This window comes from Protomyctophum bolini (genome assembly GCF_963924005.1).
Source record: "Protomyctophum bolini genome assembly, chromosome: 21".
Classification (NCBI taxonomy): domain Eukaryota; kingdom Metazoa; phylum Chordata; class Actinopteri; order Myctophiformes; family Myctophidae; genus Protomyctophum; species Protomyctophum bolini.
In genome coordinates, this window is record NC_137882.1 from 23,405,668 (window position 1) to 23,429,768 (window position 24,101).

Sequence of the window (24,101 nt, forward strand, 5' to 3'; positions counted from 1 at the left end):
GATAACGATCGAGAGCAAATTGACGATGTTTACTTTGTTGTATCGCAACAGTTGTTGTGTGTCTTTAACATCTTGAATGCACCCCGGATCTGTTTGCTTCCCAAAAACCTTCCGTCGGTGGGAAACAAAGGACGTACACCATATGGTTCCGGCCGAGTTCACATTGGTACATTTAGCCCACGATAATATATTTATAACGTTTCCCTTTGTTGCTGTTATTTTAGTATATCCTACAGCCAGAAAGGTTTACATGACCCCCGCAATACTGCAACAATATAAGAGGATATAGGAATTAACTTCTCGTAAGTCATACATATTGTATGTACGCGTGACTATTAGTCATACGACGGTTACGCCCACTCCAGGGTTGCGGTAATTCACGTCAAAAACCACACCCACCAACCCACCATCACACACACAGCTGTCATTTGGCATCACACCGCTATACGTGCCTGGGAAGAAGTCCCACTGCAACACCACAGGACAGATCACACACAAACTACACTTTCAAGTCAAAGGAAGCACTTTCGGGTAAGAATTCTGTTCCATCAAAGTTCCGTTGGGGAACTTTGATGGTGTAAACTTAATTTGTTGTCTCGTCTGTCAGTTTTATCTGGGTGTCTCAGGGACTGCATGGGTGGGTGGGCACTGGGCAGTGGGCTATCCTTGTATTCCTACCCAATTAGCTTTAACGTTGCTGTCAACCTTAGTTTACAAGCTAATGTTGTTTGTTGTTAACGCCATTAAACGGTTTTTGTTTTGGGGTTTATATGCGTTTTACATTGTACAATGAATGATACAGTCCAGAACCTGTTGTATGTGAGATTTGATTTGACTCACATCCCTGGCTAGTAGTAGTATCCACACATAATCTTCTAACTATGCTTAATCATATAGCAGAAGAACAGATATAATGTGTTTGTGTATGTAATTTTCTCTTTAGTAATACAGTTTGAACCATATCTGCCTGTTTCTGTCCTGCCTTTGGTTTTGCTTACGTGCAGCCAGAAGGGTCTGTCCACAGTTTCAGTTTAATTTATTACACTTTACATCTTTACTCACTTGCTTCCAAGGAACTTACAAAGTATGAGCTACAACAAAATAAATAGACTGACAAGGGAACAACATACCATTACCTAGCATCCTATGTTTATAACATAACACACTAAACCGAAATGGTGCTATAACTACATAGCACTAAAAGTGTAATAGCTTGAATTTATATAGCACCTTATCATTAACCCTAAGAAGACGCTTTACATAACAAACAATGAACAACGAAACAAAACAACTACTTACTGCCTGAGAGAATAGGTGTCTTTTTCATGGCAGCCTTCAATCTCCATTGGGAATGGGATAGATATAACCTCAGGGTGGGCGCCGCCACACAGAAGGCTCTCCATTGGGATAGATGTAGTTCCTCAGGGTGGGCACTGCCCTCCTCAGGGTGGGCACTGCCACACAGAAGGCTCTCCATTGGGGTAGATATAGTTCCTCAGGGTGGGCACTGCCACACAGAAGGCTCTCCATTGGGGTAGATATAGTTCCTCAGGGTGGGCGCTGCCACACAGAAGGCTCTCCATTGGGGTAGATATAGTTCCTCAGGGTGGGCGCTGCCACACAGAAGGCTCTCCATTGGGGTAGATATAGTTCCTCAGGGTGGGCGCTGCCACACAGAAGGCTCTCCATTGGGGTAGATATAGTTCCTCAGGGTGGGTGCTGCCACACAGAAGGCTCTCCATTGGGGTAGATATAGTTCCTCAGGGTGGGCACTGCCCTCCTCAGGGTGGGCGCTGCCACACAGAAGGCTCTGTCCCCAAAGGTTCGCTTGGTCTCCCTGGTGGGATAGAGAGGAGGTCCAGGTCTGTGGACTTTAGGTTCTCAAGCACCGTCATTTGACAAAGGTGCTCCTCTGTGGCACCTCCATAACGTTACCTGTGGCTTGTGCTGCGGATGTCATAACTAAAGGTTTATACCTTGCTACTGTCTCTGTTCTGCCTCAGGCAGGATGATCGTAAATGGCATGACCGTCACATGTGCCTTACCAAGGGGGGCTATGCACTGGAATGGTATTCGACCGACCAGAGCTTCATTGTCTGTCCGGACTGTGATGACTGGATTGGATTAGTGAGGCAGTCAGGCAGACGGTAACAAAACAGGCCAGTTGGGTCCAGACTAGAGAAGCGGGTGAGGATTCTGGGTGGATGGAGGGGGGGGCAACTAGCTTGGTTAACCATCCCGCCAATCAAAGCAGGCCCTGAGTGAGCACAGACACTGATTGGCTCTTCCACTTTTTGGTTTCTGCAAGACGCCCAATCGAGCACTTTTGGGGCCAGACCAGTTTGCAGGAGAAGACGCATGGTAATTGTGAATACATGTGACCAGGATGGTTTACCAGGCTAGGTTGCAGCTCGCTTGTATTGAGAATGAACTCGCAAAATAACATTTCACAATCCGGAATGAGTCAGGACTCGTATATCTTACTTACGGTCATGTAAGTAAATGTGACTTCCCTTGTACAGAATGCATGCTCTTGGTGTAATGATGCTCTGATCAATCGGCCACCGATCAGTGATTGATCGGACGATATTCACTCCAAATTACTCGCCGATCTACCCTATCTGTGATCGGCAATCTGGAAAAAACGTTCTTTTATACCATTTGTAAGAGCCATTTATTTTCTGTTATTTTTATTTCCATGTTTTTTGATGACATCATTCCAAGGGCTTGGTCAAGGCCAAGGTTGGCCAGGTTATTTAATTAATGAGACCTGATTGAATGCTCTGTTGTTGTTCTGATGTGAAGGCAAACAGTTTTTTGACTGTGAGACATAGGCGGTTGATTTATATGGCTTTGACACTCTTTTGTTTTATTTAATACAAGTTACAGTGACTAAATAACATTTTTTGAACTTTTAAGTCAACGTTTGGTCATCAGTCTTTTTATCACACGTCTGAACTATAGATCCTCGGCATCGGGGCAACCAGTAGCCAAAGTAATAGGACTTTGACGCTACACCATTTATGTTATATAGTTATATAGAAGGATAAGGAGACGGGAGATGACGGGAAACACACAGGGACTGTCAATATATAACATATTACTTTACTTACAGTAATTATCTTTACTTACAGTATATAGAATGATAAGGAGATGGGAGACCAGGTAATGGCACTGTAGTTTCACTGTTTACTCTGAACATAGATTGTACATACAGGGAAGGGAGGTGTGTACAGTACATAGCAGGGCAGGACGGTATAAAAGTCATCTTTGTGACAGGCCTAAACATTCTCCCCTTCCTCCACCCGGCCCCCCCACACACACACAGGAACAGTTTTGACGTGGGTTTCCATCTTACGCACAAGATCAGTACTATCTGCCGATCATGAGAAAAACAATCTGGGATCGGTCCCAAAAAACCTGATCGGAGAATGCCTATCTTTGTGTGCATAAAACTTCAGAATAAAGCCGTGTCGTGTGTGACATCTTCTTCTCCCAACCCACGCTTGCTTTATAGTTACTGTAATTCGTGAGCTTTCAGATGAATTGACCCATTTTAGGCGGGAACCTAAACCATTACGTTATGCTTTAGCTATTTAAAAATAGCAGATCTACAAGCTCATAGCGCGCCACCGAGTGGCGTGCTACGAGCTTGTAGGTCTGCTATTTTTTGAAAAACGACTGACATAGAAACATAGCTTTTTCAGAAAACTGTCATTTTCAAACAGACATTTTTTAAATCTGATCTCAGGTCAGAATGGGTTAACGGATTGTCATAACGGTTACCTGTGTTTGTGTTCAACAGCCATGGCTACAGCAGGTGGAGGACCCGTGCCTGGCCTGGGCCTTAATCAGTGTGTGACCAAGGTGGAGCTGACCGTCTCATGTGAACATCTTCTGGACATGGATGTATTCTCCAAGTCGGACCCGCTGTGTGCTATGTACACCAACACCACAGGGGCCCAGTGGTATGAGGTTAGTCCTTAGGAATACTGGACAACTCACCCCTGTGCTTGCCCGTTTTTCCTCCCGGAATTTTCACCAGTGAGGGGGATAACTTTGTAATATGCTATTGGCTGTTTGTATTCTTTTTGGAAAAATATAAAAAGATACTCCTGTGGAAAGGATATATTATTTTACTTATATTGACCCTATAAACAATTTATTATTATTTAGTATATGTAAGGTTTTGCCCCCTCAAATGTTACCTCGTCAGATAATCCCCACATATCCTACAACAACTTCTGTGAACAGACTTCACTGTAGTAGCTTTTCATAAATTATATTTGAACTTAGGCTGTCTGCTGTCATGAAAGTTTATAGTTAGAGAAATTCAAAGTCCAGCCGTCTGCTGTCCAGCCTATCCCACCCCTCACTGGGGAATATTCTGGGAGGGAAACAGAAACGGGGTGAGTTGTCTTGTTACCGTCCTTAGTAGCAGGCCAGAGGGGTTAAAAGTCTACCTTTTAATTTGGTTTCAGTAAACCATGCAATGGGCACGTTTCCATTATGTGCTCAGTATTAATATATATATTTTTAACTAATTCATATTTTGTTTTCTTCGTGGCAGTTTGGTCGCACAGAGATGGTCCTGAATTGTCTCAATCCAAAGTTCTCAAAGAAGTTTGTGATGGACTACTACTTTGAGATGGTGCAGAAGCTGAAGTTCTGCCTCTACGACATCGACAGCAACAGCCATGACCTCGGAGAGGCCGACTTCCTGGGGGAACTGGAGTGCACGTTGGGCCAGGTGAGCAGACGTTGACGGACGATGGTTGTATATCTTTTTTTCCTCTATCACTAGATGAGAAGGAGATATCAGGATATAAAAGTCTAGATAAGAGCTTAAGGTGAGCCTATGCTACTGTATGTAGCTGTTCATTAAATGGTACCTCAGTGATTCTGATCGGTGCTTTTTGTGCCCAGATTGTTTCCTGCAAGAGGCTGACTCGACCACTACAGATGAAGGACAAAAGTTCTGCGGGCCGTGGAACCATCACAGTGAGTAGAACCATCACAGTGAGTATAGAACCATCACAGTGCATGAGTAGAAGTGCTGCTGGTGTGAGAAGTGAGTTGTTGCTTAACAGCCTATCCCTGACATCATGTTGTACTTTCCCAACCACCGCTCACCACCGTTCCCAGTCACCTTATCACCTAAATCGTAGTTGCAACTCCTCTTAACTACTTGCACCATTAGTCCAGACCGCTGCTTGCATAGATACAATTTCTAGAGTTGCTAATTTTAACAACTTTTCAGAAAAACATATTTTTGTCTGATGCCTTCCATTTTCCAAAGAGTGATGATCAATAACAAAACTATATAAAAAATGTAATCACACCCGTGTGAAGTGAGGGGCTCTCTTATCATCATATCACCTCATTCTGGCCAATCACAATTTGCATCCTCACTTTTGTCTTCAATGTTTGTGTTCACACAAACCTTCAAAGGTGGACATAGGAGGGGCTAGTGCCCCTCGAAAAAATAAAGATAAAACCATCAGTTTGAACTGAATTTTGAAAAGTGTGTTTTGGCATGCGGTTATGAATGTGGTGATAACACACAGAAAGCTACCACTGTTGCAATGCTATCACATATTTTCTAGCACTAGGGGTGTATACTTTCCCAAAAATCACTGAGAATTATTCCCTGCATATTGGTACAGAGGCTCACAGACTACATGTTAAAACCATTTTGCATGGGGAAACTAGATAACTAGTTAAGTATGAGTGTAACTTCCTGTTTTTAAATGACATCTCTTCTTTTATAGATATGTGCTGATGAGATCACTGACAACAGGGTGGCCAATTTTGAAGTATTTGCCCGGAAATTGGACAAAAAGGTACCAAAGTTTATTTGTGACAGCGAAATAAAGGCCAGACCACACCGATGCAACTCCCTGCAACCATTATCCCCAATGGCAGTTGCAAGGAGTTGCATTGGTGTGGACTGTCCTTAAAACGTTTTATTTAAATTTTATTGTAACTAGGTAGTTGCATTGGTGCGGTTTGGCCTTTAAGGGCTAAATTAACGTGAGCTACTGTACTTTTTCAGTATTTGTGGTGGTCGGACCCGTTCCTGGAGATCTACAAGAAGACAGAAAATAAATGGCAACTGGCCTACAGAACAGAGGTAAAGAAACTCCATACAGACTCACACTCTACAGAACAGAGGTAAAGAAACTCCATACAGACTCACACTCTACAGAACAGAGGTAAAGAAACTCCATACAGACTCACACACTCTACAGAACAGAGGTAAAGAAACTCCATACAGACTCACACACTCTACAGAACAGAGGTAAAGAAACTCCATACAGACTCACACACTCTACAGAACAGAGGTAAAGAAACTCCATACAGACTCACACACTACAGAACAGAGGTAAAGAAACTCCATACAGACTCACACTCTACAGAACAGAGGTAAAGAAACTCCATACAGACTCACACTCTACAGAACAGAGGTAAAGAAACTCCATACAGACTCACACACTACAGAACAGAGGTAAAGAAACTCCATACAGACTCACACACTACAGAACAGAGGTAAAGAAACTCCATACAGACTCACACACTCTACAGAACAGAGGTAAAGAAACTCCATACAGACTCACACACTCTACAGAACAGAGGTAAAGAAACTCCATACAGACTCACACACTCTACAGAACAGAGGTAAAGAAACTCCATACAGACTCACACACTCTACAGAACAGAGGTAAAGAAACTCCATACAGACTCACACACTCTACAGAACAGAGGTAAAGAAACTCCATACAGACTCACACACTCCTAACAAAGTGGCAGAAAGAAAATGTATAAAATATAAAGTTGAGTGTTGATGTAGAATTTAGGGGTTGGGCAGTATAATAATGCATGATTATGAAATCATTGCACGCAGTCTGTTTGTCTGATTTGCATTTTTTTTTAAAGCAAACAGGCGACATACATTTAAAATTAAAAATATATATTGTTCAGACTTATGCTATTAGGTTCTGTCTTGGTTTAGCTATGATCCTAGATATGTGTTTACCTTGCTTATTGTTGCTGTCGATCAAACCCAGTTCGATTCCTGTGTTTTTCCAGATGCATATGCAAATGTCAGAATTGCATCATTCTGTATGCAAAGACCTTTAAGGTCTCTGCGTGCACACTGCTGCGTTTTTCGCCATTTTTGTAGTCTGCGAAAAACGTGTCCTGTCTTTATGACCTTTCCTGTTCTTTTCTTCCTGCAGGTGGTTAAGAGCAACCTGAATCCAATATGGAAACCCTTCAAGATCCCCTTACAGTCTCTCTGTGATGGAGACATGGAGAGGCCCATAAAGGTACAAAACACACACACGTCTAGCAATAATCTGTCTTTTCGATAATACATAATTATTTAAAATAACAGACCATGTAAATTGCATCTTTTTAACATAATAACAATGCATCCTCCTGAAACCATAATTCTACTACTACTACCTCTGGTGTTTTTGGAAGAGTTTGTAATGGTTTAAGTTAACATTGTACTCTCTAACTAACATACTAACGAACTGAATTCATGTGACTTTCATTTGACATTACACTATTCCCACCAGCTTTTCACGAAGGGGCATTTGCCTGACAAGCTGGATGTGTGTGTGTATGCCTTATTCCCAGAAGGTGCGCATTTTTCTTTGTCCTATTTTATCCCCCCCCCGATAAGTAAACTTAAAGCTAAAATCTTATTATAATAAGATTATATAGTTATAACTTATTATAATAATAATTATTTTTTGTTAAAATTAGTGTTAATATAGCTCTATATTTTGATATGAATCATTGTTCAATGCCAGGGGTCTCCCCATCTTTCAGGCTCTTGAGTAAACACAAAATACTTTTTCTTGAAATTATATGTTTTTTCTAAAGAACTGGAGACAGGAAGACCCCATTTAAGGTAGCTCTTCGCCAAACCGCTAGACTACTGTAGATTGACGACGGTCGTAGGGAAGCATCAACGATCGTAGGGAAGCATGAATATCTGACCCTTCCCTACGACACAACAGCGTACCCACCGCCCATTCAACAGCAGAGCTTTGGCAACAGATGCTTTTCAACGTCGGTGCGGTGAAGAGCTACTTTACTGAACAACACTGTATAACAATAATTATGAATAGAAATATTCATAATGCACGTCATGCATGACATCTGTCTGTTCCGGGGGCAGTGCCAGGGTTGCAGTTAGGGGTTAATTGTCTTGCTTACCTTCAGTTTCCCAGATGGCTCTACCGTGCAAATTATACGACGGGCCGGTTGCGTAAAGACGTTACTAATTGATTGAACGGAGAACTCCGTCCTTGCCGCTCAGTGTGTTAACTTCCTGCACCCGGCATCCGACCTGAGGCCCTTTGCTGCATGCATCATGTCATCACCTCTCTCTCTCCCGCCTTCCTGGTAAACATTATTTAAAAGCGTGCAACAGATTGGACATTACATGCAACGCCATCTTTATTGTAGTTCGGACATTGTTGCAATTACCTGTCTTTGTCAGGAGAGGGAGACGACTGACAAAATACTCACCGATTGTAGCTTTAATTTTATGTATTTCAAAGCCTTGTACTGTGCATAAAATGTGATTGCTTTAAGCTTCGTTTAACTTTTTGGAATGTAATTGATAATCCAAGTAGATTAGCTGTAGTTTGTGTATCTTTTATTTTGTAATTCTAGTCAGAGGTGTCATTTCAGAAAAAAAAACTACATGGCAAAATAGTCACTGCTTAAGCCCCAGTTAAAAAATGCCTACAAGTCTATTTTATAGATCTGCTATTTTTGACAATAGAAATATATACATTTTGGAAAATATTGAAAGTGGCTAAAAGAACCGAATTAGAGGTGGCAGTTTCCATCCCCAAATGATGCCCCTGATTATAGAGCATGTGAGTACAATCCAAACGTGTGTGAGTGCAATTCAAACTTTTCAGAGAGTGTCCTGGAGACAGGCCTGGAGACAGGAGGAGCAATGTGGATGGCTGGTGTTGATAAGGGGGTTGAAAAGGGGAACTGAGGATCAGAATGTGACACAGAACAAAAACACAACAGTATTTAAAACTTTCAGAAATCATCATAATTTTTTCGACCGTGGTCGAGATCATGGATTTCACAATGCCACGCCAGACTTCCCGGTTCTTCATTGCCATCCCCAGTTCCTGCTTTACTGATGCATGTGTCCCTAGCGATGACATCAAATTGAATCCTGATCCACAATTAAATTAACGATTATATAATCGTAATAAGCAATACTTAAAAACGCATGATATAATTATCAGACTAACAGTACATCATCATCATCATCATACTATAATTCTGACAAAGTGTGTGTGTGTGTGTGTGTGTGTGTGTGTGTGTGTGTGTGTGTGTGTGTGTGTGTGTGTGTGTGCGTGTCTGTCAGAAACACCGCCGTATCTCCTCACTGCCTACACCAATCACTCCCATTCGATTTCACACATTAATGATTAATAATGAATTTATTAGTGAATTCAAAATGTGAAAACGCACCCAGGGCGCAGTACCCCATGCGGCCACAAGGTCACAACGGAAGGGCTAGTAAATAAAAATCATAGCAAAAGTCAACCATCCATATTACTGGAACTTTTATTTTATCATCTCCTAATTAAGTTCTTCTGTTTGCCACCAGGTTTTATGTTACGACCATCACGAAAACGGCTCCCATTCACTGATCGGCGAGTTTGAGACGACACTCCCACTAATGCAAGAAGGAACACACCTTTCCCCAGTAAGCCTGAGTATATTGCAATTTAATTATTAAATATGTATTAACCCATTTAGACCTGAGTTAAAAACATTCACTTTGAAAGAATATATATTCAAAGATTTGCGCCACATTTTTGCGATTTAAAAAAAATAGCAGACCTGCTATTTTTCAATAGCTAAATTATAACATAATGTTTAAAACACCAAAAGGGGTTCCCGCCCAAAATTGGTTAATATTATATTTATATACATAATAATAATTCACTTACTATACATAATACTAATTGACACAAACATGGGGCTGTTCTTTTTTCTTTCCCAGGCTGAATTTTCATGTGTCAACAGAAAGAAGTTGCACAAGAAGAGAGGCTACACTAACTCGGGGGTCATAGGCATCAAGCAGTGTCTGGTAGGTAATGGTGAGATTAGCCTCGGTCCCAGGCTTACTTATCTGCGAAAAGAAAAGCCTGGTCACAACCTAAGGCAGAGAAGCTATCGGCGGTTGTATCCTCCGGAACAGCCGTCAAATGTATTTCCCCTGGATACGATATTTTCCCGACCAACACTTGTTTCATTCGCGGAGAATGTAAACTGATTCGTAAAGCATCAACGATTTCACTTCCGCTAAAATCCCGCAACTTCCGCTTAGGTCTTGCCCAGGGTGTGGTGAGATGGGTTTATAATCATACAGCAATTACTTCAAGATGGCTTTATTTTATTTGATGTTTAACCTTACAGGTGGTGAAGGAGTATACCTTCCTGGATTACATCATGGGAGGCACTCAGCTCAATTTCACAGTGAGTTTATGAATATAATATTATCTATAAATGATTTTCTATTTGACTGTACAAATGAAGATTGATGGCTGACTGACTGATTTTAATTGTTGACATGGTAATGTAATTATACCAGTAAGACGCCCTGAGGGCGAGAAGCATGCCTGGGTGCTAGCGCTGGCGCTTTGGCAGGGGGGGGGGGGTCAGATCAACATATTAAATGAATTCTGTACTGGCCATATATGGAGCGTGTCTTGAGGGTACAGGGTTTGATGAGGTCAGATCAACATGTGGAATGTCAGAACAGGTCAGCTCCATGGAGATCTAAAGTGCCTTGCAGAGTCGAACGTAATCGACGCAAGAATACATACGCAACGGAGGGTGAGAGAAATGTCTCCCTTGCGTTGCGTCAGTTACGTGATCTGTCTCGTTCCGTCGGGTTGAGATCTGATCCCGAGCCTACCAACCATAATTTGCTTGCGTTGCGTACCTTGCGTCGAGGACACCCTGCCGACCTGGAGGCAGCAGAGAGCAAGGTTTTGTTTCCTGCTCTGCTCCTACCCCCTAAAGGTGGCCGCGGGGGCAGTGGAGAGTGTACAGGGTTTGATTTATATAAAGAGCAACACCTACTACCACAACAACCCCCGAGTAATGGTCAGTGACTTCAGGCAAATGATCAAAGCCCTACCAGTCATGTGATTAACCAACTGAAGCGGTGTTCGCTTCTAACATGACTTGCTTAATTATTTTTCCAAACAAAAAGAACGTTTCGACAAAATACTCTATGGAGTTTGGTGCATCTTCGTTGTCAGACTGCCATCACAGTATGCAGATCTGAGACTTGTACTTGTATTTGGTCCTTTCTTTGTCAGATTGCCATAGACTTCACAGGCTCCAATGGGGATCCCAGGACCCCTCAGTCTCTCCACTACATCAACCCTGAGGGTTACAATGAGTACCTGACAGCCATCTGGGCCGTGGGCAGTGTTATCCAGGACTATGACAGGTGAGACCAGCCCTGGTTTGTCCTATTGTTCTACAACCACAAAGTCTAAGTAAACATTCTACCATGTAGCCAAAGGGGGGGGAAAATGAACTGTTGTCGTCGTCATTTATTATGAATATACTGTTGCCAGCCACTCACTGTTCTTACTGTTTCTACTGTGCAGTAACAAGATGTTTCCTGTCTTTGGCTTCGGAGCCCAGATCCCACCTACCTGGCATGTATGAAAAAGCATCACTTCCCATTAATAATTTCACTATACAATCATTACCTATACCTGAGCTGTAGGACTGGTGGAAATAAACATTCCCCATCCTATCAATTGTGTTGACATTGCGCACATTATTAGTAAAATTCTGGATGGGTTTTTTTTCTCAAAGAACATATAATATTATTTTACATTAACATCCAAGGACATAGGTGTCATATCAAAACGTTTGATACCTGAACCATTGCATTTTTGAAGATCCTTTTTGTTTTGATGTTTACAGGTTTCCCATGAATTTCCGATCAATTTTGACTCTTCAAATCCATTTTGTGCTGGTAAGTTTAACCCGCACTGCTGTCATCTGTAAAATGTTTGTTTTTTACAATGATCAGAAAATAGTAAACTACGTTCTAGCAGATCTACAAGCTCAAACATGTTGGTGCATAGTGAATAAAAAATGGTAAATGGTGCATTTATATAGCGCCTTTATCCAAGGCGCTTTACATAGATTGTGCATCAATTCACCCATTCACACACACACATTCATACACTGATGGTGGCAGAAACCATGCAAGGCACTAGCCAGCACATCAGGAACAATTTGGGGTTCAGTGTCTTGCTCAAGGACACTTCGTCACTAACTCTGGGGGAGCCCGGGTTCGAACAGGCAACCTTGCGGTTACCATAAAGCAAAGCAAAGCAAAGTTACTATGTTTACCCAGGGTAACTGGACTAAGCTCAAGAACTTGTTTACAGCCAGGCCCTGCTCATAGAACATTTCATGGTAGGGGTTCAATGCCTTGCTCAAGGGCACTTCAACTTGGTAATTTTAACGTGCTGGTCCGGGGATACGAACTAGCGACCTTCCGGTATCAAGACCGCTCCGCAAACCGTTCGGCCATCGCTGCCCCTGAGCCACCGCTGCCCCAGCTGTAGTGTACAGTAGATGCGGTTTTTGCCATTTATGTTCTTCACACGTGTGTTTTTTTAGGTATAGAGGGAGTGGTGGCGGCCTACCAGCAGTGTCTTCCCCAGGTGAAGCTCTTCGGTCCGACCAACTTCGCCCCGGTCATCAACCATGCCGCCATCTTTGCCCGGCAGGCGTTGCAGCAGAACTCTGCTTCTGTGAGTATAGCCGATCCATCCCGTGAAATGTGGGATGGATTTAATTTACCGCTTTGGGGATTGTAAGCTTTGGATATAAAGTCTTACTTGAAGTCAGCTTCACTGTTCATTATGGTATAATGTATAGTGTTTCGTAATGCCACTAAAATGATATACAACTAATCGGTATAATATCCACACAGGATTATGATAAGCAGGTATGAATGCATATCCATAGCATGGGCCATAAAAGCATATTGAATCTATGGGTTATTTAGTTCAGTCAGGAGTCAGGACAACTCAAGAATGGATGGAACATATATTTATTGAATATAAGATGAGCAATACATTTATTATGGTTTGGCGATGTATTGGATCTGCTTTTTAGGTACTCAGATCAAGCGCATCAGTCCCGACCATAGGGACTCTGAATCCCCCGTACCTTAAACAGTAGATTAAAAACGACAGGTGGTAGCTGGGGTGGAGGTGGGTGAGCAGCAGGTTTGTATACAGCAGCGCGCTGATACAGCAGCAGCAAGAAAGGAAGCAGGAGGAGAAATGCAAACCTCCGGTTAAAGTAGCCGGTATGAAGATGGAGTGAGTGTGTGATTGGCTGAGTGAATCATGTGGATGAGAGTGTGATACTGAGGCGGCCCAATTAACGGCCGGCAGCGTTCTGCACTGAGGTTCCCTGACTGAACTTGCTCTGCGCATGTCTACGACAGGCACAAATGCTCATTTGTCTTATTTCCACTTCCACCCAAATTCTCCTCCACTGCAGCAATACTATGTTCTGCTCATCCTCACCGACGGCGTTATCACAGACATGGATCAGACGCGCACGGCCGTAGTGGAGGCGTCGCGGCTGCCCATGTCCATCATCATCATCGGGGTGGGCGACGCAGACTTCGAGGCCATGGAGTTCCTGGACAGTGACGACAAAATCCTCTATTCGCCGAGCGGTCATCCTGCCCTGCGAGACATCGTCCAGTTCGTGCCCTTCAGACAGTTCCAAGTAAATAAGCTTGACATGATGGTTGGTCGATGGTTTTTATTTTCCTTTTTACACACAAATGACAATACAAATATACAAAAAGACAACAATGAACATTACAAGACAACTACTGATATAAAGAAAGCAAAACAATAATAACCAAAGAAAAGAAAAACAACAGCACTAATGCTTCATCCGAATTTGGTCGAACCTTCTTGGCAATATCACACTTTACTCCTTGCATTGGATCTCTGTAACCACATGAACCCTAGCATCCCTATTTTGAGGCCAACATTAGGCGAAAATATGTTTGGCAGGGGCAGATCTAGACCCCTAGTCGACTAAATATGTATGTTTAAATTGTTAGTACATTTGGCTATTCTGAGTGGCCAGATCACGCCTCCAGGTCTTTAGTTTACTCAAGTTAGGGAATAAGACACTACTTAAGTAGTACTTAAGACCCGCAAAATACAGCCCTTCATGTTATACATTGTTAAACGTTTTACCTCCAAGGTTAAAGACACACCAAACACTTCAAGTTTAATAAATCCCCCCCAGGGAGCCCACCTCATTTCCCCATGCCTTATCTTGTCATTGCAGGCGAACAGGCAGGCTCTGGCGCAGAGCGTACTCGCAGAGTTGCCGGACCAAGTTTCCTCCTTTTTCAACTTATACAAACTGAAACCTCCCAATGAAACCTCATCGGTTTTCTCTACTCCTAAATAAGGGTAAGGAAGTAAAAAATAACCCAAAATGTCTCAGGTTTATTTTTTATCCCTCATGTATTTCTATTTGTTATCCCCTGAATGTGGAAAAATGTTGCAATAGAGGTTATGCGCATGCTTAAAGTGAATGGCACATCGAGTGGCAAAGCAACATGCAAAGTGAGTTTAACATAGTTTAACTTTGTTTAATGCGATCAGATAGGACTTCTCTGTGTGGATGTATGAGCTGTCAAGGCCAGAAAGTAGTTTTTTGCCACTCAGTATAGGCGTTCCTGCATAGCTTCCTGGTTTGATGATGATGTCACGTGCACATCCTCTATACTTTATGTTGCTTACTTGCCGCTGCAAATTTCAAAATGGTACGTTTGTACAGAATCGTAAAAAAAGGGGACATGATGTGGTTATGTACCCCATTTTCTTATTATTCTCTTTTCTCTTTCTCTACAGTGTGTTGGCAGACATTCTTGGTAAGCTGTTTGATCATTTGTCTCTGATGTACAAGAACTCAACTTCAATGTCTGGAACTACAGACAGGACCTGGATCTTCATAATCACTGTGTCTCCAGAAGTTGGATTTCTAGGGTCGTTTGCATGACCATTCTAACCTCGTTGTTGCATTGCCTTTTATTTACACACATCAAGTGTCTTTAAGATGAAAATAAGAATTTACATGTATACAAATGTATGCAGGCAAGTCACAGGGGGTGAGACTGGATTGAAACAAATTTCATCTTTTTGCAATGCAAAATATTATCCTTGGCTTTTGTGTATGTATGTACATACACAAAAACAATCTATGACAAGACAATGACTTATTTATTTGAGCTTGCTTTGTTGCTTTGTAATTGTTTACATTATACTGTACATGTTCTCAGGGTTGGGTTATAATTGGTTACATGTAAAAGAAAAAAAGTTACTATAAGCAGGCCATATTTTATACAGACAAATGTTAAATTAGATTATAGTTATATTGTCAAGTAAGCTTGATTACATTTTTTATTGTCTTTAACATAATATGGCATTTCTTTATCCTGATGCAATTAAGGTGCAATATTTCCAATGTTTGAATCCAAAAGTTATTTTTTAGTTGATTTTTATATTATAATCCTGGGGATTGCGTTAGAAATGCTATGCCATTTGTATTAATTAAACAACTGACTACATTTGTAGTCTGACCCAACCCTGCTTGGATGTCTGTAGTAGGCCACTGTAGCCTTGGGCCGGGTGTCTCTGTAACGTGCAACAAACGCACCCAAGAGAAGTTAAGACCCCGCCCACCACATACCAGTCTTCCTGTCATGGGTGTTGCTAACAACTCACAGAACTGAAGTGAAAAGGTGAGATTATTATTTTATCTAAAGCTTTTTGGGGACATTTCAGCACGTTCTGTACCACTTATACATTTAATTTGGTTATTGTATTGTGTCCAGAGTGACATTGTGAATGTATTTGTGTTGTTGTGAGCCCATGGCTGCCATTATTCTAACCAAAAACGCAACGCTAAATTGACTGAATGCATATTGTGGGCTACTGGGCTCCACATATAAACAATCTTTGATATTGCGTCATTCAAATATTGTGTTTTGTGTGTCTGTGTAACGTTACTGTAAACGGTGTTTTGTATTACTATTATGTATTATTATTGCGTTTTTTTATTTTTAAACTTATCTTGCCAATGTGCCTCGTATGTGCATCGTAACGATGTTAACGTTAATTCATCGTTGTGACCATATAATTATACACTATGACTATAACCTTTACACATACTGGTTTTATTTTGTTACTAGTAGAAATGGGTGAAAATTGCATGTTGTCTTGGTTGAAATGTATTGTATGAAAAAGAGTAAAGCAATTCCAACCACTAACAGACCGTTACATGTGTGTGTGCATGTGTGTGTGAAGAAGAAGAAGAAATGCGTTCTGGTAAATCAAGTTTACCAAGGGTAACTGGACTAAGCATCAGTGTGTGTGTGTGTGTGTGTGTGTGTGTGTGTGCGCGCGCGCACGCGTGCGCTTTACATGTTAGCTGCCACACAGCTGAGTTAATTTATCAATATGTTGTATATATTATATCATTGTGGTATGGTATGACCCAAAGGTCAATCACTACAATGATGCTATTTATAGAGGGGGGGGGATGAGTTTGGTTGACTCAACATGAACATGTAACCATGACCACTGTATGTATGAATCCATGCTGGTTATAGTCCATGAACAACATGAAAATGTGCAGTTTACGCTGAAAGAAGAGGATCGCTATAGTGTGCATAGATGAGTGGTGTGTCTAAATAGTATTCAGGAGATTACAGGAGGCTTCATTTCACTGTACACCCAATTTATACTACAATTGACATTACAGTCATGGTATGTGTGGTGTGCTCCCATGGCTGGAACTATTCCATTGAGATAGAATGAGCACTTCCGCATTCCATTGTTACAATGAGAGTCAACGGGAGTGTCATTACTCTCTTACTAGATTACTCTGATGTGGTGCAATGCCACTTCAGAATTCAGATTAACTACCCAGTGGCTATAATAACCATGGGTAAACCACTGGATAAGGAGGTAGAATGGCCATTGTGCAATTTGGAAGGTTCCATGATTCAATCAGTCAATCAATCCATGATTCATTCAATCAATCCGGGTTTGATCCCTGACTCCTGGCTTCGTATCAAAGTGTTCTTGAGCAAGACAACATGTAATGCATGTTCTAAAGTGCTATACTGCAGATTATATTATACACCATTTAACATTTACTAGTAACTAACCAAAGAAGTCAGTGAATCTAACTAGATTATTTTATGTATCAGAGCCTGAGGCAGTAGATATTTGCTCTGGCCTTTAGTGTAAACAGTGTTTACGCTAAACACTTAAAAAGTGTTTTAGCATAACGTGACTTTGATGGCGTCTCCTTCCATTGTTCTCAAAATAAAATATCCTTCTGCTCCTATATAAATAGGGGAAACTGTGTCAGAAAAATACTCGCTCACCGTATAGAAAATAGAAGTAAAACTCCTTAGACTGAGACTTAAGAAAATATGATTGCTTTTATTTGATCATGCTCATAAAGTGCTCTGTGCTCAAAGTGTAATTAAAAAGCAAAATGTCCTAAGACCTTCGTCAGTGCTATTATATGCTCCCATATAAATACAAATGATCTTTGGGCATTATTATAAAAAAAATTGTATAGATAATGATTAACTGGCGTAATGGGCCATCCACAACAAGCACTATTACTGTAGCTTTAACCCATTCTAAACGGGAACCCATTTTGGTGTTAGCATCATGTTATGCTTTAGCTATTGAAAAATAGCAGATCTACAAGCTCATAGCGCGCCACCAAGTGGCGCGCTACAAGCTTGAAGGTTTGCTATTTTTGAAAAATCGAAGAACGACTGACATTTTTAGAATCTGATCTCAGGTCAGAATGGGTTAATCAGACCAGTGTGTGTCCAGTGGAAACCTCGTATGAATCTGATCTCAGTACATGGATGGAGTGACAGGCTACAGGTGTGCCAGACTCCACACCTGGAATATAAAGACGATGACGGCAGTGGTGAATACTAGAGTTTAGTTAGTTACGGGCTGTGTGTTTACAATTTACAGTTACAATTTAGGCATTTAGCAGACGCTCTTAAATCCAGAGCGACTTACATTAAGCAAGAACAAAAAAAGCATGGGAATACAGTACATCACATAAAAAGAATGAAACATGCGTAAGCTAAGAAAGTAACAGTGGAATATCTAATCTATATAATGAAACTCTACATATAAACTATACATATATGCTATACATTATGTACTATGACGTGCTATGACTACATACAATGCAATTATAGTGCTGTCTACATAACATGCTATAAGTGAAAGGAAAGGAAAGGTACTATGTATTGTTTACCCAGGGTAACTGGACTAAGCTCAAGAACTTGTTTACAGCCAGGCCCTGCTCATAGAACATTTCATGGTAGGGGTTCAATGCCTTGTCCAAGGGCACTTCAACGGTGGTAATTTTAACGTGCAGGTCCGGGGATACGAACTAGCGACCTTTCCGATATCAAGACCGCTCCGCAAACCGTTCGGCCACCGCTGCCCCTTCTGTATCTGTATCAAATGCTATCTAAGTCTACAGAAATGCCATCTAAGGGGGTAGGGTCTTGTGCTATCTTGTGTTTATCTTGCTGCTTGCAAAACAAAAGCAAAAAGCGGTTTCAGTGTGATACCTGTTGTCTGACCTGTGGCTGTTTCAGTGTGATACCCTGTTGTCTGACCCGTGGCTGTTTTGTCTGCCCTTGTTGCAGGTGTAACCGTCGGTGTACGTGGGCTGTGTGTGTCTCTGTGTGTCCTATCATCTACAGGCAGTCATCCATCATGGCAGCCGGCGGGCCTCCGTTTGCAGGCCCAGAGGCTGCGGGACAGTGTATGACGAAGGTGGAGCTGACGGTGTCCTGTGAGAACCTCCTGGACATGGACGTGTTCTCCAAGTCGGACCCTCTGTGTGTGCTCTTGATGGACACGTCGGGGTCCCAGTGGTATGAGGTCAGTAACCCCTCACGTCACCAGGCTTTCCACCTCGGAGGAAAAGCCCGGTCTGTGTTACTGTGATCCGTTCGGGACTGGGAGTGGATTGTAACTTCCATCATGTTGTAGTCACTGATTTGTAGTCATCAGAGGCAGGAAACCACATGCTAGAATAATGATAATAATTCCCTGTGATCATAATTTTAGGGCCTACCCAATAAAATAGAATTTCCCCATGATGGGATAACAAAGGAATGCAGACGCTAAATAGTCTTTGGAAAGTCACATTTATATTTATTTTTTATTATAAAAATCAGCAAAACTACGCTGCATCAAGGATTTTATTGGGTAGACCCTGAAATTATGATTGCGGATTTGCGGGGTAGTTCTTATTTCGGTTTCCTGCCTGATGACTACAAATCAGCGACTACAACATCATGACGTAATTATCATCCGTTCCCGACCCCCAACCGAAAAGGAATGCTAAAGGAAGGCTATGAGGTCAATAGGTCTGCCCAACTGCATTCCACATTCCACCATTTTGACAACACACAATTTCAGATACCCATTGTTTAGTTTGAGTAGGCTACTCAATTAAGTTGTAGCATTGAAAATCCAAATGCTTTAACCACTTGAGCCTGGTTTATGCTTTATGCTTTGTCATATGAGTAATTATACTGTGTATACTGCAGCAGTATCACGTGATAAATCTCTGCCAGGATGGAGACTCATGCATTTGGCCCTGTGTGTCTGTTCACACCTAGTCTTGCGTACTACTAGGGCAATCAGCATCATATTTCACAAGCACACTGCCATCTTTTTCAAATCAAATATATGTCATACATAATGTCACTGAGCCACTGACATTACATTTTTCTAAGAATTTCACCAATAACGCCCTGAGTAGTTACGTCAGGTTGAAAGTGGTTAAACATTTTTTATGGTTACAAGCTTAAAAATTAACACCATAAAGTAAAAAAAAGAAAAGATGCATTGAAGGTGTTTGCACACTGGTGCGAAATTCGGAGGACGTCCAATGAATAATCGACTGAACTTCATGCCAATCACGTTTGCCTCCGAATATTGCGTCCGGATAAAGTTTTTTCGGACTGGGTTTGATTTTATCAGTTTTTCGCAGCTGTCTAGTGGGTTCTAGTGGGGTGTTGGTATCAGGCCGACAGCTAGTGATAGCCTTCTTGTACTACTTTCGGGTGCGCAAAACGCCGTGAAAATCACCTTGACTCTACTTCCCTCTACATTTACTCCTGCTTGCATCAGTTGGGCCGCACAGAGAGAATCGACAACTGCCTCAGCCCAAAGTTCACCAAGACATTTGTCATCGACTACTACTTTGAGATGGTGCAGAAGCTGAAGTTCTGCATCTACGACATCGACAATAACACCTACGACCTCGGTGATGATGACTTCCTGGGGGAGTTGGAGTGTACCTTGGGCCAGGTAAGCATCCATTGTATACAGTACATAACATAAGTTTGTATTAGTTCTTTGTACCCGTTCTTAATCTTCCAAAGATGAAGGAATGACAAAGTGAAGTGTTGCGAATGTATTAAGAAGATTCAGCAGAGTAACTACATAACAGGAACAGGAACAGGCCTCCGTGCCTGTTCCAGCAGCCCCTCCGGGCGCAAGCCTCCCCAACCCCATTCTCAGACAGTTCTTATAGTCTTGTCTTAACAGAGATCCTATACTGAATGTCCATATAAGGATCTGTGCTAAACATAAGGGCGACACACAAATAAGTATACCTTTGCTGACAGCGTGGAGGAGTCAAGTCGGCTGTTAGATTGACAGCTGCAGTTTGAGCACATTTATGAGAATGCTTCAATGAGACTGAATGTACGGCAGAGAAATACACAATATGCATTTGGCAATCTATTTGGCATTCTAGAATATCCATTACATTTTTCAAAATAGTAAAAAGAAAAGCCAAATAAGTTCAGGGATAAGGTGTAAGGCAGGGGTATTCAATTAGATTAGGCCGGGGGCCACAACTGTAGAATGATTGTGTGTGGGGGGCCGCACAGTGTGCGCGCGAAGCACGGAAATTTGTGCGTTCTCAAAATGCTTTTTGTGCTCAAACACGAAGATTTATGTATATTTCCGCACAGCAATGAGCAGTGTAATATGTCTATACAGGTATATGCCACCTTAGAATAGATGTAGGCCTAGACCTATTTGACAGTGCATAAACAGCATTGCTTTGACATTAACGACCATCAGCTGGACGGACACACACACACACACACACACACACACACACACACACACACACACACACACACACACACACACACACACACACACACACACACACTCACAAACATTACATAGAGCAGTGATTCCAAAGTGGTGTTCGGGGTCCAGGGACCCCCAGGGTCCTTGAGGCAGTTCCAGGGGGTCCCCAGGGAAATGGTTTGGAACCAAATGGACCCTTATGGGTCTGTAACTCTGAGAGTGTACAAATGGAACCAAATGGACCCTAACAGGGTTTATTATTGTGAGAATGATGGCTTCCATTTTCGCAACTTTTCAGGACTAGAAAGCCTGCAGTTTCTATTAGTAGGCGGGTAAATATATGAAAAAAAAGCACCTTACCCTAAGAAAATTGTAACAAAAGGTTTCTCAACTGATTTATGTAGTATTAGGTGTCCTTAATAACATACTAAAAGTTTACCAAAGTTTGACCACCCGAAAGGTGTTATTTTCAAGATGGCGTCCAAGATGGCCTAAAAACCATTAAAATAGCCTAACTCCTTCATTATTCATCCTAGACAAGTACTTTTTGTGTCTAACCCTATGTTTTTGGGGTCTAGGAGTCCATTGAACTTGTCCAAATTGCAGAGATACAATTAGATAATTGTGAAATCCAATATTGTGTTTGTGACTGTTAAAACCCTCTGAAATAGTCACTGATTTCAAGTTAACTAAACTAAATATTTAATAAATATTTATATATATTTTTGGAATAAGGTTTCAAGATATCCTCAAAACACAACAAAACTAATAGTCACAATTTGCAGTAATTCAGAAGGTTGTGGCAGAGAATATTGTCAGTTGATAGACAATAGCCTACTCCTGATTGCAATATTGAAATATTATATATATTTGGATCTGTGGATAAAATTAGGCTCAAACTAAATAATTCATCTTTGACACCCACCCAAAACTAATTTATTGCATTATTTACTCTTAGTGCAGAGTAGTCAGAACCTAAGTCTCTACCGGGTGCAGAGGGGAGTATGATAGGTGGGGTTGGGTGAGGAGGTAAAGGGGGAGATGTTTCCTGGTGCAAGTTGCAACATCCTTTGCAGGAAACTATGGCATTGTGGTGACCCACATCTAGAGACTGCGAGAGACATTCACCCGAGGGCTATGGTGCCTTTAAGAGCACGGGGGAAACATGGAGGACTCAGTGCTTCCGGTTCCGGTGTTGTTGTTGTTGTTGTTCTCACTACAGAGTGTCTGTATTGTATTGTACGGTATGTGGAAGATCAGTAAACTCCTCTAGTTAGTTAGTTAGTTAGTTACTTTATTGACACAAATGTATAAAACATTGGGTCCAAACAATAATAAAAAACCCATGAATCAAAAACTTTAAAAAGGTACAATACATTAAAATATACAATACACAATACAGAAACCCTTTACAACAGGAGCTTTCTATTGCTCCACAAGTGACAGGCAGGCATGTAGCATATGCAAAGTCTCTCTGTTAGTGCCCACAAAGAGTGAGCTCAAATCAATACCCTCATGTTCATATTTCTCTCTGATATCTTGTGTGAGGGGACAAACCAGTATGTGCTGTTCGTTTTGTATACCAGTCTCACATTGGCAAAACCGCTGTTCAGGTGGTATGCGGCTCCATCTTCCCATTTCCACACGCAGTCTATGAGCGGACAACCGAAACCGTGTAAAGGTTATCCTCAAATAGTCCTCAATGTAAGGTGTACTGCTGGTGCTGGTATAGAGTGGGTGAACAGATAGATCTGGGTTGATGGCTTGGTATGTCTTATATCTTGTTCCCTCTTTGGATTGTAATTTATGAATCATGTCCCTTCGGTCACTCTCAATATGATCTCGTTTCTCCATTATCTCAGATAAATGAGAATACATGACTTGGTTCTCATTTTTCAGCAATTGAAGAACATACCACAAGGGGTCATCAAGCATGCCATTCCGCTGCTGTATGTTGGTGAAGAACCTGGCTTGCTTTTCTCTCACCAAAGCTTGCATTGTAGGCAGTCCTGCTTCTAACAGGCAGGTTAAGTTAGGGGTAGTAACCCTTACCCCAAGTAGGGATTTCACTCCAGCCATGTAGAGAGTTTCAACAGACTTTAAGGGGATTTTCAACCAAGCCTCACACCCATACAATATAGCTGATGAGAAAGCAGCCTCAAAAACCTTATGTTTTACACAAAATGGAGCATCATAGTTGGTGGTCAGGAAGATAATCAGTTTGTTTAGGTGCTTTGTCTTCTCCTTTGCATGTAGGGCAAGTGAGTTTCGGGCATTTCCATCAGCAGTGAAGATGGCTCCAAGATATGTATAACTGTCACAATGCTTCACTGTAAGGGAAGCAAGCTGAATAGGTTGCCTATCTTCATCAGATCCCGATATAGCCATAAATTTGGTTTTACTTTCATTAACAAGCATGCCATATTCATCACAATATTCCTCCAGATATTTCAGTTTTTCAGTCAGCCTTTCCTTTGATGTTGCCAGGATGACAGTGTCATCCATTAGCATTAAAACATGGAGCCATTTTAGGAAACCATCGTCCCCACATTGTTTTAACTTTCTGATGAGCATGTCGACAAACATTACAAACAGGAAGCAGGATGTAGGGGATCCTTGCCTCACTCCAGTGGATGCTGTTATTGTGGTGGATCCCAGGATACTTGTTGTCACACTGTACATTGACATCAGGGCCAAGATCATAGTAACGCCACACCCCAGGCTCTTCAATACCTTGAACAGTTTTCCTCTCGGCACCCTGTCATAGGCTTTGGAAAAGTC

At 41.7% G+C, this 24,101-nt stretch overlaps 2 protein-coding genes across 6 annotated transcripts in view; both read left to right on the plus strand.

Moving 5' to 3' along the window:
* Positions 1–410: 410 nt before the first annotated feature.
* LOC308336614 (copine-3-like) lies at positions 411–16,411 on the plus strand. 4 transcript variants are annotated; one of them, XM_080794039.1, is made up of 17 exons: positions 411–531; positions 3,806–3,975; positions 4,571–4,750; positions 4,927–5,019; positions 5,772–5,843; positions 6,056–6,133; positions 7,239–7,328; positions 9,659–9,757; positions 10,058–10,144; positions 10,474–10,533; positions 11,385–11,518; positions 11,682–11,736; positions 12,007–12,058; positions 12,715–12,848; positions 13,609–13,863; positions 14,422–14,549; positions 14,994–16,411. In XM_080794039.1, the coding sequence occupies exons 2-16, from the start codon at positions 3,808–3,810 to the stop codon at positions 14,545–14,547; spliced, it is 1,683 nt and encodes a 560-aa protein (XP_080650165.1). In that variant the 5' UTR covers positions 411–531; positions 3,806–3,807; the 3' UTR covers positions 14,548–14,549; positions 14,994–16,411. The 4 variants fall into 4 exon arrangements, with proteins under 4 accessions (XP_080650165.1, XP_080650167.1, XP_080650166.1 ...); XM_080794041.1 differs by having other exon boundaries at positions 13,609–13,842; XM_080794040.1 differs by having other exon boundaries at positions 4,927–5,001.
* LOC308336616 (copine-3-like) overlaps positions 15,848–24,101 on the plus strand; it is a 30,054-nt gene continuing 21,800 nt past the window's right edge. For both annotated transcript variants that reach the window (XM_080794044.1, XM_080794045.1), the window contains exons 1-3: positions 15,848–15,883; positions 18,845–19,082; positions 20,343–20,522. In XM_080794044.1, the coding sequence (XP_080650170.1) occupies positions 18,915–19,082; positions 20,343–20,522 (348 nt within the window). In that variant the 5' untranslated portion in view covers positions 15,848–15,883; positions 18,845–18,914. The remainder of the gene's footprint in view (positions 15,884–18,844; positions 19,083–20,342; positions 20,523–24,101) is intronic.

What these genes read in the sequence shown, in the direction of transcription:
- LOC308336614 (XM_080794039.1), top strand. Translation starts at nt 3,808, where the DNA reads ATGGCTACAGCAGGTGGAGGACCCGTGCCTGGCCTGGGCCTTAATCAG. An exon ending in CAGGGGCCCAGTGGTATGAG is followed by an intron (nt 3,976 to 4,570) that starts GTTAGTCCTTAG and finishes TCTTCGTGGCAG; the next exon opens with TTTGGTCGCACAGAGATGGT. An exon ending in GCACTCAGCTCAATTTCACA is followed by an intron (nt 10,534 to 11,384) that starts GTGAGTTTATGA and finishes TTTCTTTGTCAG; the next exon opens with ATTGCCATAGACTTCACAGG.